Source organism: Sinocyclocheilus grahami, unplaced genomic scaffold (assembly GCF_001515645.1).
Source record: "Sinocyclocheilus grahami isolate Dianchi unplaced genomic scaffold, SAMN03320097.WGS_v1.1 scaffold562.1, whole genome shotgun sequence".
Lineage (NCBI taxonomy): Eukaryota > Metazoa > Chordata > Actinopteri > Cypriniformes > Cyprinidae > Sinocyclocheilus > Sinocyclocheilus grahami.
Genome location: NW_015505741.1, coordinates 37,447 through 52,915, shown reverse-complemented (window position 1 = coordinate 52,915; position 15,469 = coordinate 37,447). Strand labels below are relative to the sequence as shown.

Genomic DNA, 15,469 nt, shown 5'->3' with positions numbered 1-15,469 from the left:
ACATTTCAGTTTCTGTTAAAATATACATGGAAAAACTGTCGCTATATTAGGAAACTAACTACTTTTTGTACAAAAAGTACAGCATTGTTATTGTAATTAAGAATAAACAGCATGATATCCACAGAATACAAACTTACAACCAAGGTCGATATGGAATAAAAAAGATTACTTTATACAATGGGATTTCTTTCTATTGAGAAATACTCAGAATGGAAAATTAAAAAAAATAATTATAATAAAGCAAATCCACATACTCGTGAAAAAAATGATGTACTTATTTCTTAAAAACCAAACCCTTACAGTATTGTACATCTACTGTAACTAGATTGGATCTATGGGTGCTAGTTGCTTTTAAATCAGTCATGATAACTTTGAGATACTGACACTATTGGGTCACATGACAGAACACAATTTATACCAATTAATTTTTCTGTATCCATTAGAAAGAACCTTTTTAAAAAGAATTCTACTTCACAGCTTGCTACCGCCTAAACACAATAATATTCCTAAAATGTATCTGACACCCTAAAACTCAAGCCAACAAATACAGAACTCAAATGTACCCATCAATTTTATTCAAATAACATCATTTCCAGTCTTTCCTCAGCTCTCGCTTCCAAAATAACTTGCACATCCTTACCTTACATATAACCCTCTGCTGATCTGATCGTTGATGTGGTAAATTATAGCAGCCTTCAGAATTTACTAAGTTACATGACGGATGGATATGAATTATGCATAAACTCAGAAAAGCATTGGTTTTCAACTTTCTCGTGCTTTCCATCCCACTCTACCGTACCAACTTGACTTAATGCACCACATTCTTTAATAAGACTTTAATAATTATTATTTTAAAATAAATATAAATGAAGGCAACATTCTCGTTGCAACAAAATATTTCATATTCCCTATTTAAGGAACGATATATTATTCTCAAGTCTTTGAATTAAGTTTTGTTTTTTTTTTGTTTTTTTTGTAAAAATAAAATACCTGAAATGACCTGAAATCCAAAATAAGGAAACCAAAAAAAAAGAAGGAAAAAATTGTCTTTGTAAAAAAGAAAAATAATAAAGGTGTAAAAATGGACGGGGGAGAAAGAACTAAAAGTGGAAGAGAAGAGGAGCTGTGGGCCTGGTGGTCCACCGTGTGTCAGCAAGAGTGTCATGAAAGAAGCTGGGTTCATGGGACAGGTCGATGCCCTCCGTCTCTCTCTCTCTCTCTCCACGTGTTTAGCGTCTTCTCGACCCCAACAAGGGAGGCTTTACGAGCTTTAGTGCCTCATTTTCACTTGTTAATGAGCAGCCCGCCCGCCCAGCGGAGCTTGCAGGCAAACCACCGTCTGAGGGGACAAAAGTATTCGTAATGGAACTGCTCAAACTCGGGGGTCTGGCGGATATCACGTAAAAATGCAATGTCAAGGTCGGACTCAGTGAGGATGATGAGGAGGAGGAGCAAGACAAAGAGGAGTCCAATGGTCACAAGGAGCAGACGGAGTACACTTAAAACAAACTTATTCACCTGTTCCGTCTCGCTGAGCGCGCCTGCGCTCTGCACGGGGCCCACCGCCCTACTGTCCGCTCCTAACTCGACCATGTCACCCACGGTGGGCGTGCCCGCCTCAGACTCTTTCTCCTCCTCGATGCTGCAGGGGGCGCCGTTGATCTGGCGCGAGACTGCCATCTCCAGGCTGTGCTCGGCCACTGGTGTGGGCAGCACGCTGTCGGAGGGACTGTAGGTCTCATCGGAGATGACTGCCGTCCCATCGCCGGGGTCCGTCGCCTGGCTCCGCGAACGTGGGATGAAGGAGTCGCCGTGGGACATGGAGCGCACGGGAGTGGAGTGGGCGCTGTCCCGCAAGGATTCCAGACCTGGATGGATGGAAGAGGAAGGATAAGAGAGAGACAAAAAAACAATGTAATGAATAATAAGATTTATAAAACATTTTACTCTTTGCTTAAGTTAAATCAAGGCTGGCTTTTCTAGGTTACCATTGTGTCTAATGGCAAGTTCACACTGCACTATTTTAGCCCTGATTTTCACTCACCGACAGGTTTTTGTGAAATTGCAAACAAATGCCCAAAATCAGAGGCAAATCGGTGCTCGTTCACGCGAGTGACAATCATGCAGTGTGAATTATCAAAAACGCGATCTGAGAAAATCATTCATTCGTTCAAAATCCTGCTGTGTGAAATGAGTTCTGACTGACCTGCAGCCAATGAGAGAGCAAGATACAGAGCTGCGGGAGGAGTTATAGACCACAATATCAACAATCCTTGCTCCCCGCGTCTCCCCAACTATTTCCTCCTCCATAATCTTTTTTCTTTTTTGCCCTTTCGCTATAAATCAGCGCACCGACCATTTGTATCACAAACTTTTTACGGGCCACCATTTTTATAACATTTCCAGTCTCGTGCGAGAACTTGTATCTTGAGTTATTCCATTATCACTTCTCACGTGCATTTGGTTGTGAAACGTAGATTGTGGACCAGTCAAGAGCTGTCGGCGATTTTTCCTATTGTGAAGTCATGTTGTGTGTAACCTCCTGTCACCTATTCATTGTACAATGTGAACACAGCAGCAACTGAATTCTACCCCAGATAGTCATGCAGTGTGAAAACGGTGATTCGACGACTTTGAAAATCGTTCAGTGTGAACTCGGCATAAGTTTGTCTTTAAAATGTCAATAGCTTTGATACCATAACTTGACCAGTACTGTAATATGTGATGTCCCTATTCAAAATAAAATGTCTCTTAAAGGGGACATCGGATGCAAAATTAACTTTTACATGGTTTGCATATAAATGTGTCTTAGCAGTGTGTTACAATGAAAAAATCAATTTGCTCCATTTTTTTGATCCCCCAAAAAACCTAAGTCTCAATTGTCAAGCCTTTTTGATTTTCTGAACAGTATGACATCACACTGCTCAGGCTCCGCCCACGGCCACTGACGGACTGTCCCGTATTAGCGTATTTCCGCCCTCAGCCAGTTGTATGTCGTCCGCCATTTTCTCTGCGCTCGAGCAGCTGTAGCAACAACAATGTCTTGTAAGCAAATGTGGGTGTTTTTGTAGTTGGATATAAAAGTTAACATGAAAAGTCTTCATTTTCTCCTGACATGAGAGCCACTGAGGACGCAGTGGATTGGTTTAGTTTTTGATGGAAATGCACCACCAAATACACAAAAAAAACAGAAGAGAGGGGTGGGGTGTGCAGTAGCTCATTATCATTTAAAGAGACATTAACCGAAACGGCTCGCTGTGAACAGAGCCGTTTTTGACGAGATAAAAAGGGTGTTGTTTTACAGTACATGACCATTGAGGAATTTTAACCAAAGTATTTTGCTGACATACCATGAAGGCCCTAAAGAATCATACCGTGCGATGTCCCCTTTAATATAAAAGGTCCAGACAAAATTCATAGGCTACCTAGTACGCGAAAAGCAGTACATCAAATGAGTAGTCCAAACATGCAACAATTACAAAATAATGTGAAAAATGAGAACAAATTTCCTATTTGGCCTAGCCACTATTTAGTCTAGACACTCTTTAATTTTTGCATTATCTGAGTGAAATTTAAGCGGAACCTCCAACTGGTGTGACGTCATTTTGAACAATCAGGTTTGTTTCAAGAATACTAAACAGTTTACCGAAGCTGGAAAAGTTTGCTCCTAAGAACTACTACTAAATATTGTAGAAACTTAATTTGCTGTAAAGTTGCTTTGCAATGATTTGTATCGTGAAAAGCGCTGTACAAATAAACAAATTTAATTGAATTGAACTACCATTGATCCATGGTGATTGTGTTTGTGTGAGGTAGGTGTGCTCTGGTGCTGCTCCTTTGATGTGGAAATCTTCTCTGGTTAATTTCCGCCATTCAGTCTGTCGAGGTCAGACATCCATGAGTAAAACTGCGATACTGCAAAGCTGCTTGCTTTAAAGCAATCTATTGTATAAAGCGCTAAATAAATTTGACATGACTTGACTGTCTTCTCACCACTGCCATTTTTGGTTTGTTTTGCTATTTACATATTCATCTAAATGCTGCTCTCAGCAGGAGGGGCAGCGTTTGACCTTTCCTTGACAGATGACCGCGTGATTGAGTTGACCAAATGGCAGATCTTTTCTGTATTCTGACGTATGTTTAGGTGCAAAGAATTTTTGAAAAAGAAAAAATGTAGAGCATAAACTTGATTATATGCATCGGGTTGTTGATATGATTTTGAAACGTGAGTGTTGCACTCAAAAATGGATGCAGATAAACAAAATATCAGTCATTGGCACTTACTTTTTCAATTTTTCTTGTCAAAACTATGTAAGAACATCCAGTCAATCGTGTCCATTCTTAGCATCTTATTCCGGCCTCAAAGGGCTCATTTCATGCAACCTGACAAGTAGCATTCGCAAAGGACAGAAAAAACGACAAGGTGTGCACTGTGCTCGAGGGACAATATTACAAGGGTCTCAAGAAGGTGACAGACCCAAATACTGAATCACAGGCCTGGAGTTCAGTAATGTGCTTGGAGCAAAGCAGACCTGAGTGCTAATGTGAAAAGACATTTCCCAGCTTGTTTGCTCCGATTGGCACTGTACTTCAAGCCCCCACAGGCCTGGGAACCACACGTATTGACAGGCAAACAGCCAACTTGCTGAGGTGTCGTAACAATTAGCAGCACATGGCCAATCCAAAGGACTAGACCTCACTATACAACATGTACATGTGTATATATAGCACACAATCTTAAATAGCTACCAACTTAGAAAGGCTTTAAATAGGTTTTGTAATACCAGTCTATTATAATGCAGTACAGAAGTTACATGATATACAGAATCCATCTGAGAGGGGATGTATATTTCTGTTCTTAAACATAACGGTAACACCATGATGTTAAGAGGATTCGTCACAGTAAGTGACCACATAGGCCACAAAGTGAGGACGCAGCAAATCTCCCATAAATCCTTGTGCTTCAGTTCTCGCATACCCTTTTCCTCAAGGAACCCCAAGTAGAGAAGCATACGAGTTTTGCTGAGCATTAGATTCTTGAGCGTGTCATTGCAGATATGTTACATCTCTATTCTGATGTGAAGGGATTAGGATTTCATCTTTTGACGATGTGACATTTTACTGCTCAACCAAAGGCCTCTCATTCACACTATTAAACATCCTGCCAAAGAGAAAAATGGTCACACATGAAATCAAAGCACATCTGCTTTAGTTCATAAAGCTGAACTCGGCTCTCATTTATCTGAGTTTAAAGAACCCTGGAATTAAACCGCTCCGGTTTTACTTGAAATATGAGCATCCGGTTATAAGAAAAAGCTTGCGAAGCCTTTGTATTTACCTGTACTTCTGCATTAATAATTCATAAAAATGTGCACTGCTCTCCTTAATCGCTGTTTAAACATTTACAGACCAGACAGTAAAATGTGAACCTTGAAATGTGAACATTAACTGACTGTTAAATCTTCTTTAGCAGTAATAGCTTCCATCTATTAGTACTGTAGTTTGGAAATCCCTTTAAAATTGTTTAACTATTTGAACTGTTTCTTTAACTATTCAGTTCATATATCTGGGGTTCTTTGTGTTAAACGCTCATGTCACTATAGTGCATCCATAGAATTGATGTCTGGACTGAGCACAATTTCTTCTGTGAAAGCAGTTCCAGTGGTGAATTACTTCTTGTATCTACGTCTTCTTGTATCACCGAGCTTCAGGTGATGAACGGCTACCCTGATATTATCATCCTCCTCTCACCATGCTTCACAGCTGGAATCAGGTTTTAGTTTCAGGCTGCAGTCCTTCAAACATTATGCTGCGCATTTCTGCAACTCCTGCAGTTCTTTTTTCAGCTGCATTTCTCACTGTCTTCTTGTCGTGATGTTTGCAGGATGGCAACTCCTTGAAAGATCAGCAACGGCACTGTATGTCTTACACTTGCAGATTGTGGATTAATGAATACCCAGGAATCAGTGGTGTTCTGAAATTGGGAGGCAAATTCATCAGGTTTTTTTTTATCAAATGTAAATTCATGTCCCAATTACATTTTTCTTGGTTAAACAAACATTACTTACGCTATCAGAAGAATAAAAAACAATTCTATTTTATATTTTTACATTAACAATGTAATCCATATTCTATTTTTTAAAGCCAAAATTTAGCATTTTGCATTTATTCCAAAATAAGTCCAGGCAGTAACAATTTAAATTAAAGCTGCAAGCAGCGTTGAAAGGGCCCTCGCACACAGGCTCATCGCTTTAAGGATTGGCTTTAGGAAAACAACGAACTGTGGGCAATATGCATTTAAAGTGGTAAATATAGAAGGAATATGTCAAAGTCATTTATTTGTGCCAAACTTCCTGCTGCCAGTTGGTGGCGGTATGACTATAACGGAATATTGGCATGTAGATGTCTTCAAGCCATGACTTTGATCAAGCATTTGAAGTTTGGTGCAGATTGAACATGGTACGTTTAAATTAGTAAAGAAAAATAGCATATCCTGTTGCCAACAGGTGGCGCTATGATTATAACTGTATATTGGCCTTTAGATGTGTTTAGGCCAGGACTCTTATTGAACTTGGGAAGTTTGGGGCAGATCGGACATTGTATGCCTGAATTATAACAACTTCCTATTTCATGGCGAAACATTGAAATTTGTCAGACCGCCACAGACATGCCCTTGAACGAAAACTCAAGATCTTCGCAATTTAACATCACAAAGGGCTTTAGATTAGATTTACCAAATTTGGTGTTGATCTGTTTAAATCTCTAGGAGGAGTTTGTTAAAGTACAAGGCCTGAAAACTGCAAAAACGGCACAAAACTTGCTGAGAAAATTCAAAATAACAGACCTCCTGTTGGGTTTCAGACTTCGTACCAGGGGACTTTTTTGTAGGTGTTGGTGTGTTACATGTGTCTACTGAATTTCGTACATGTGTGTGAAACATAGTTTGAGGGGCACTTTGTTGACATTTTATAGGTGGCGCTATTGGGGCAATTCCAATAGATTGATTTGTGAACTTATGTTCAGCTATTCTTTTTAATAGTTAACTTTTAACTACTTTTGAATTTTTCGGATCATCAGTCAAAAATGGTCGCAGACATGGAACACCAATACAGTATAGTGTTCGCTCAGGCTGATTCGCGAACGCGGAATGCGCACAAACACAAGAGGTGAGATTTATCGCATGAACCAATCACAGCCGATCATAACCAGTCATTACCAATCATATCGCAATGGAGGCATTACCTCCTCTCATGTGACTTTCCCCCATTCATTCTCAGTTACCTCCCACCAAATCACGGCACGCTTTAGGGGGTCTATTAAAACTCAATGGGCTCAGGGGAAGTGAGACACGGACTCCCGTTTTGAGCAGTGTTTCTTTAGAAAAACAAGTAATTTATACACTTTTTAATGTTTATATTTTGTAATATTTGCGTTATTTTATTTTTGTACTACAATGTTTTTTCTCATCCAATATTTTGAGGAGGCACTGCCTCCCTTCCCAAGAATGCTTCTACAGCTTTCAAGCTTCTAACATGCACTATTAATTATGATCAGGACATATGAAGAACCTTTTATTGATTCTGTTAATAACCAAACGTTTCTTAGTGAGGTAGAGTATCTTCAATCCACACATCTCATTGATCGACTCCAATTGCTCTTTAAAGAAAACATTAGCCTGTAGGTTCACAATCCAAACAAGACTATGATTGTGTTTGTCTGCATTATGTATAGATAACGCATATAATTCTAATGGTATTTCCAACTTCTCTTTGCAACTGCAGTATCATATAAAAGTTACCCAAATACTTAAAATAAAATATACAGTACTGTTCAAACGTTTGGGGGCGGTAAGATGTTTTAATGTTTTTGAATGAAAATATGCTCAACAATGCTGCATGTATTTGATCAAATATACAGTAAACAGTAATATTGTGAAATACATTACAGTTTTAAATAACTTTTCTATTTTAATATATTTCAAAATGCAAAGCTGTCTTCAGTATCACATGATTCTTCAAAAATCATTCTAACATGCTGATTTAGTACTCGTGAAACATGTCTTATCACTGTTGAAGACACTTTTGCTACTTAGTATTTTATATAATTTTCTTTTATGTACAGAAAGCTCAAAAGTCTTCACTGTCACTTTTGATCAGTTTAATGCAACCTTGCTCAATAAAAGTATCAATTTCTTTAAAAAGAAAAACTTCCTGACCCGAAACGTTTGAGCAGCAGCAATGTATGTTCTTTAAAATTAAAGCACTTCACACCTCAAAGAGCTTTTATAACTGACAACAATCACAGCAACACCAACAGAAATTCCATTACCTGTCTCTTTCTATTCTAACCCACCTAATCCGATTTCATCAAAACAGCAGAAATAAAATACATCTTACTGAAAAAGACTTTCAGTAAAACCTAATAATACAAAAATCAATCTGGTGCACAAGCAAACACACATTAGACTTTACCTAAAGCTGTGGTGGGCACTGCATAAGATGGTGAAGTCATGGGCAAAGGTGATGCCCGCAGCTGGTCCTGCTGCCCCGTGAGGGCTGGGTAAAGGGGCAGCACGCCCAGGGCCTTTCCCAGCATACGAGGCCCCAAACTCAGCACCCGAACCTTTACATCCCGATAGCAGTGGTTGATCATGCGCAGGTGGACGTTCACCCGGGTGGTGATGCGGATTAGGCACTTCACCATGTTTATCTCCGAAAAGCGAACGTCTGCAGCTGCCGGACTTCTTTAACGGTTACCGGTGCCCTATTTCCACCGTGGGCTGCTGGGTAAAGGCTTAGCTGTGCTGGTAAACGGCAGAGTAGGCACCCAAGACGGCGGTGGCCAATCCTACCCCACCCAAGCCTCTCACCTCCTCCTCCCTTCTACAGCCAGTGACTTAAATGGCGAGAAAGGTCCTGTCTATTTTCAGAGGAGGGTATTAATACTCCTTGAAGACTCACAGTCAGCACATGCAGGATAGTTGACTTTATCCTCCCCAGCTCTCTGAGCCGATCGCACTACAGACAAGAGCTCTTCACAACATCTTAAGATGGTCTTTTCTGTGTTGAATCACAGAGAGGATACAGTGACCAGAGATTTAACTATGCTGTCTATGTAGAGTGTACTCTTCATGTTGAGAGGGCAGTGCTCTGTTGTGACGCTAGTCTAACAGTCAGGCTCATTAGATGAGACCCAGAATGAAGGGGTGGGCAGAGGACACCGGTAAGCCTTGGATGGGTGGGACAAGATGGCACAGCTGGTGCCACAGGGAAGTATTAGTACTGACTGTACACAGCTGGCACAGAAATAGAGTGGTGTGACTGACAGGAGCACCTGCATCTCCACTCTTCTAAGTGACGGCCGGTTCTGCCTCATATTACTGCATGCGGTCAACTTATGAACTTTGGTGTGGGTGCGTAAAAAAATAAAAATAAAAATCTCTCTCTCTCTCTCTATATATACACATATGTGTGTAAGTAAAATAATTTTTATGAAATAATTATATTAATTTCTTTTTTTAAATGATCAATTTATTAAAAAATATATAACCAACTATAAATACTTTTTTACTTAATATATTATACATTTTACATAAAATATACAGTGTGTGCATAATTATTATGCAAGCTTATATTCTGATCATATTTTTTTCCCAGCACATTTTACCAATTCCTATTTTAGGGTATTTAATAATTTTTGACTTTTCAGTCTGAGGTTAATCTCTTTTTGGCTCATTTTATCTATAAAGAAAAGCTGCTTAATAATTATGCACACCTGAATATAAGGAGTTTTTCACTTCCAGCCTTCATGGACAATTAGATATCACTTATAAATGATTAAATACAAAATTATTAGTAGTAATTATGATTGATGTCATTTGGAATTGGTAAAATGTGCTTGGGGGGAAAAAAATTATCAGAATATCAACTTAATAATAATTATGTATACTTTTAAACACACAAATACACAAAAGGCAAAAATTTATAATTCATTATTTTTAAATAAAAATAAATTGTAAATAGAGTGAAACTATTAATTTTTAAAAACTGAAATAAAACAAAAATAAATATTTTATTCAATATATTATAAATGCTACTACACAACAATACATGTACGCACACACACACACACACACACACACACACACACACACACACACATATACTGTCTTCATTAAAATCTGATTATGAATTTAATTAAATCCCACATACATGTATACATGTACGCACACACACACACACACACACACACACACACACACATATATATATATATATATATATATATATATATATATGCATAGTAAAAATACATACTGGTTGCAACACAAATATCTAAAACATAATCTACAAAAACATGCTAAAATATTTCCTACAATAACTTACATCGACTTCTTGAGTGCCTTTATATTATATTGTCGTCTTGGCATAAATTGCACTCTTTCTATAAATGATTTGTTGCTGTATTATAAGTTGGCCGTTTTCTACAGCCTTTTGATGATATTACAAACCATTCAGTGCTCTGCCTGTGGTTTCAGGGTTTCAGCGTAGAGATGAACTCAGGTTAATGGGTTGAACTGGACTCTCACCTTCCATGATGGATATGTGTACGGCTCTCCGGCGGGTCCGCGGGACACTGCTCAGCCGCGGCCCATGCGTGATGGATGGACAGCTTCTGCTGGGCACCAAGCCAGCCCTGTGACCACATACAAACGCAGTACTGTATCAACACACCCATTTATCACATTACAGTACATCCTATGACTACAGACATCAGTCTTACTGGACATGCATGCATGCATATACAAAACAGACAAAACCAAAAGAATGTGACCCAGTGTGAACAATTATAAAGTTAACAGATCCGCACTCATGCATACCTGTGTATTTCTGGAGGTTCCCGTTTAATTTTTGCACTCTGCTCCATTACCTCTTTGGCTACTCTTCCACTGAAATTAAACAAAAAACAACTGACGTGTCCAGTTCCCCCTGCTAGAGTGAAATATGTTGGCATAATTTGCCTTATCAAATTAAATACCCATAGATGTGTAACTAAAAAGATACACAAAGACCTCTTTAAGTGGACCAAAGCAAACCTTGTTCTTTATTTGCAACCAAAAACTCAAATTTATGTATTATATTATATATCAGAAATATCTCAAACAAATATCTAAAATTCTCCTTGCATTTATACTGTAACCAAAAACGAAAATACTTTAATCGACTGACAGCCCTAATTATATTATAAAATACCTGCACACTGTATATACGGCTGGTTGAGGCTTTTTTGACCTTGGTAGCTATCAAGCTATCTATCAATACCAACCAAAAGAAAGCAGCTCAACCATTGAGGATAAAATAGCTACGCTTTCTAGCCACGTTCAAACCACTGGCATTTTGGTGGGAATTGTGATCCCTGTGACTGTGAGGAATGGTGACCGCTGCTACTAGAGTCCATGAAGCTCAGGAATTAGATTAACTTTATTGAGTCCCCTCTCTTAACTCAATCTCTGCCTCTCAGGCTGTGACTGAACTACTTCTCTTGAAACAAAACCTCTTAAAATCCTGCCTGTCTCCTTACATAGAAGTGAGAAAATAACTGTTATCAATTTCCTAATGAGGTGTTTGAGCCTGAGAGCCCACTATAATAATTGATCGTGCTGTTTGTTTAATTGCCCCAATGGCTCCATTCATCTGTTACAATTGCAGTTATTAAGTAAACGTCTGTGTCTAAAAGATGGCCTGTGTGAACAGCTCCATCCGCAGCAGGTTGTGGTGCATTGGCTCCAAAGCAGTCACCTCTATGTGACCGTGATGAGGACAGCAGGCTGTTTTTGCAGCAGGGACCCCCGAGGCTGTGGCGGTCCGTCGGCAGTGACCCGTGCTGTGTCTGTCTGTCTGTCCACACTTACCTGTAGCGGAAACGACTCCCCTTGAAGAACAGGTTACTGCTGGACACCGTACGAACCTGGCTCGACTTATCCAGCCTGATGAGGGACAGAGAGGAATGATTAAGCTCTGAACATGCACAAAAAACACATTTACACATTTGTATGAAACTAGAAGTCAAATAAAAAGGATAACACAACTCAGTATTTCAAAACTACACAGTCTGAATTAAGAATAATTTCTCTTTTAACTCTTTTAAGCACAAATATGACATTGCTGTTATCAAATATGTTCAAACTTTCTAAGATTCTTTAATATTTTTTTTTTAAGATTCATTTTATAAATCTGTATTTAGAGTTCTATGCAGTGGTAGACGATACATACACAAACAGGTACTTGGCGTACAAGTACAGATACCCTAAAAAAATCACTCTGGTAGAAGTATGCATAGCCCTTTACGATTTTAGTTGAGCAAAAATTTAAAAATTAAAGTATTGCAAGTAAAAAGTACTGGACCAATTCAACAGGCTTATTGAAAATAATCAGCTTGTTCACAAATCAGACACTGCTATTGCATGGTGAAATTATTAATTAGATTAGATTTTAAAATGTAAAGTAAAAGTTTCCCAAAATAAAAATATATTTAAAAAAAAAAGATACTCAATACAGATACAGACAGAAAAATGTACTTAAGTACAGTAACTAAGTAAAAATGTGTCCACCACTGGTTATATGATGGCATAAACTAATCTGCAACTGTAGAAATTTGTGAAATACATGTATTTCTATACTTGGTTCTATACTTCTATACTATGGTAGAATATTACAGTATTTGCCATATTAGTTATGTATTATTTACATTTTATTTACAAATGTTGTAAAATTAAATTAACATAAAATGTATTTGATGTGTGGACACAGGTTTGTGTATATTAGCTACAATGTAAGACTTCAAATACCACTCATCCAATCATAATTCAGAATTTCTTTTAAATTTCCAGTATAAATTTTACAATCCTTGGTTTTTAATTCTAAACTGTTTTACATTAATCAATTGTTATAAATAATTGTATATTTTAGTTTGCATTCATAAACTTCCAAAATAAAATTACCTAAATGAGATTAACTACTTTTCAATTGTATTTAATTAATTTAATTCAGAAGTATTTTATACATTATTTAATTAAAATTATTTAAAAAGTATTTAATAAATAAATATCCAAAGTTCTGTCATGAAACTCTAGATGGCGTAGTACGATAGGTCTAACTCAATATGACATAATTATCACATGGCGCAGCTGATTGGTTCTTTATTTATCAGCAGCCAATGTGCTCGCTGCTCAACATTCAAATACTTGGCTAGTGCTTGCTGTAGCAGTTGCAGCATGTTTCAGAAAGCCTCCACCCTCCCCAGCTCCACTTGTATAGATCTGCTACGAGGTGATTCATGTATGCTACATATGGGGGTTATTTCATATATGTTATGTGCAGCAGCACTATTTCTTACATGCTCACAGCAGCATGTTGTGGATGTATTGGCAGTAGCAAGTCTCGGTACTTGTTCTGCCGCAGCAGCAGCAGTAGCAGATCTATTCCGCCAAGACCAAACACATTAACATTGTCATGTACATTACCATGCTAAACCCTCCGAGAGTTGTCATGATAGAAACAAGTTTGTTGAACTCCAAGCAAAACAACATTATATCCCATTACAGTTAAATAAAATTAACTATTTATTATAAGTCAGATTTTGTGATATCACCTAACCCACTGACATGCTCAAAATGTTTGGTTTCTAATGCTAGTACATATTTTCTATCTAACCCTCTTAGTGACTGAAACCTCAGGCTGAGCTTCTCAGACGGTCTCTGGTGAACATTTGTTTCAGGCTTTTCATCACCAGGTGTGGGATCTCCTTCCCCATAGACGGCCTTTATATGAATCATAAAACCCACTTTTCAGTTATCATCTGCCTTCACCCGCCACAAATTCAGCAACTACAGCAACAAATGTATCTTTGCCCCAGTGGAATGAATTCAGTCAGACTTGGAATACCATGTAAATTCAGTTTTGATAAGGCGCCTTGCCAAATCAATGATTACACCATTCCCTTCACCTAAATTGAGCTTTCCCACACTTCATGATGAGCGCTGAAACAGACTCTCGTTCCAAAGATGTCACCTCAGTCAGCCAAAATCGTTCATCATAAAACGGAGACAAAAACCAGCGGTGGCTCGCCATGTTATGAAACTGGGTTCTCCTTTTAGAAACCTGAAACACTGCAGTCTGCCTCGAGCTGCACGTTGCTTTAAACACTTCCCATGGTGTGGCCAAGGACACGTACAATCAACCGTGACTGAAATTCGCACGGACATCCCTCCAGAGGAGCTAGCAGAACGCATCTCTCATTCCTCACGCGGTAAAGGTCATTCTCGACACGTGGCTGTTCCTTTAGATGACCCCCGCGAGGTAAAAACAGTGACAGCATCTAGACGTAGGTGTCCAAACACTTGCAGAAGTGTCTTGCATTATTAGTTATTAGTCAGCTTATTTACTAGTCTTAAATATCATGCTCTAGAGAGACGAAATTACAGTGTTTGCCATTAGGAAGAGCCAAAAAGGGACAAATTATTTCTAATTTGAACTTTTTTATTGTGCAGTTGCCCTTTCAGAAGCATCACACCTGTCTAACCAAACAAATATATTCATCTCGAAGGAAGGAGCAGTGCAAAAACTCACTTGTAGAAGGCTTGATTTTCAACACCGCATTTCCAAAGGTGCTTGCAGGCCTCTGGAGTTGGTGCAAAGTATGTCAAGATGATCTTTTTGTCCTGTGCATAACAATAAGTCATTAAAGGTGCACAAATGCGCCACTGTCGAAGAGAATTAGTTTCACAGATTGTGTTATAATCATAAGGCAATTTGGTATATTGTAATTATTTTTGACTTCAATGTTGGCATATTTAGTTTTCTCACCTCCTTCTGATTTGCATATATATGGAATGTCTTTCCCTCAAACTTCAGTTTGGTCACCTCGTCCCTGTTCAAGTGGAAGAAGAATGCATATATTAAGATATAATGTATATAAATTTAGAATACACATTATTATGTATAATTGTATATAAATAAAGAAATAAATGATTAGCTATGTATAGAGACTACATGAATAATAAATGAAAATTATGTGATTTTTAATGTAACATCATTGTCCATGTTGTTCTATCTATCTATCTATCTCTATCTATCTATCTATCGATACAAACATGTTTTATATGTATTATTTGAGAGATATATATACATATATTTTGTAAGTAACACTTTATTACATAATACAATACACACATATATACATATATATATATTGGATTATGTAATAAAGTGTTATTTACAATTTGGTATGTGTGTACATATATATATACAGTGGGGAAAAAAAGTATTTAGTCAGCCACCAATTGTGCAAGTTCTCCCACTTAAAAAGATGAGAGAGGCCTGTAATTTTCATCATAGGTATACCTCAACTATGAGAGACAAAATGAGAAAAAAAAATCCAGAAAATCACATTGTAGGATTTTTAAAGAATT

At 38.0% G+C, this 15,469-nt stretch overlaps 1 protein-coding gene across 1 annotated transcript in view; it reads right to left on the bottom strand.

Annotated features, from left to right (window-relative positions):
- Window positions 1-1,059: 1,059 nt before the first annotated feature.
- LOC107556247 (FERM domain-containing protein 5-like) overlaps window positions 1,060-15,469 on the bottom strand; it is a 41,246-nt gene continuing 26,836 nt past the window's right edge. The window contains exons 10-15 of the mRNA XM_016239314.1: window positions 14,865-14,928; window positions 14,628-14,719; window positions 11,912-11,986; window positions 10,880-10,948; window positions 10,589-10,695; window positions 1,060-1,868 (exon numbers count right to left, since the gene is read on the bottom strand). Coding sequence (XP_016094800.1) covers window positions 1,285-1,868; window positions 10,589-10,695; window positions 10,880-10,948; window positions 11,912-11,986; window positions 14,628-14,719; window positions 14,865-14,928 — 991 coding nt within the window. The 3' untranslated portion in view covers window positions 1,060-1,284. The remainder of the gene's footprint in view (window positions 1,869-10,588; window positions 10,696-10,879; window positions 10,949-11,911; window positions 11,987-14,627; window positions 14,720-14,864; window positions 14,929-15,469) is intronic.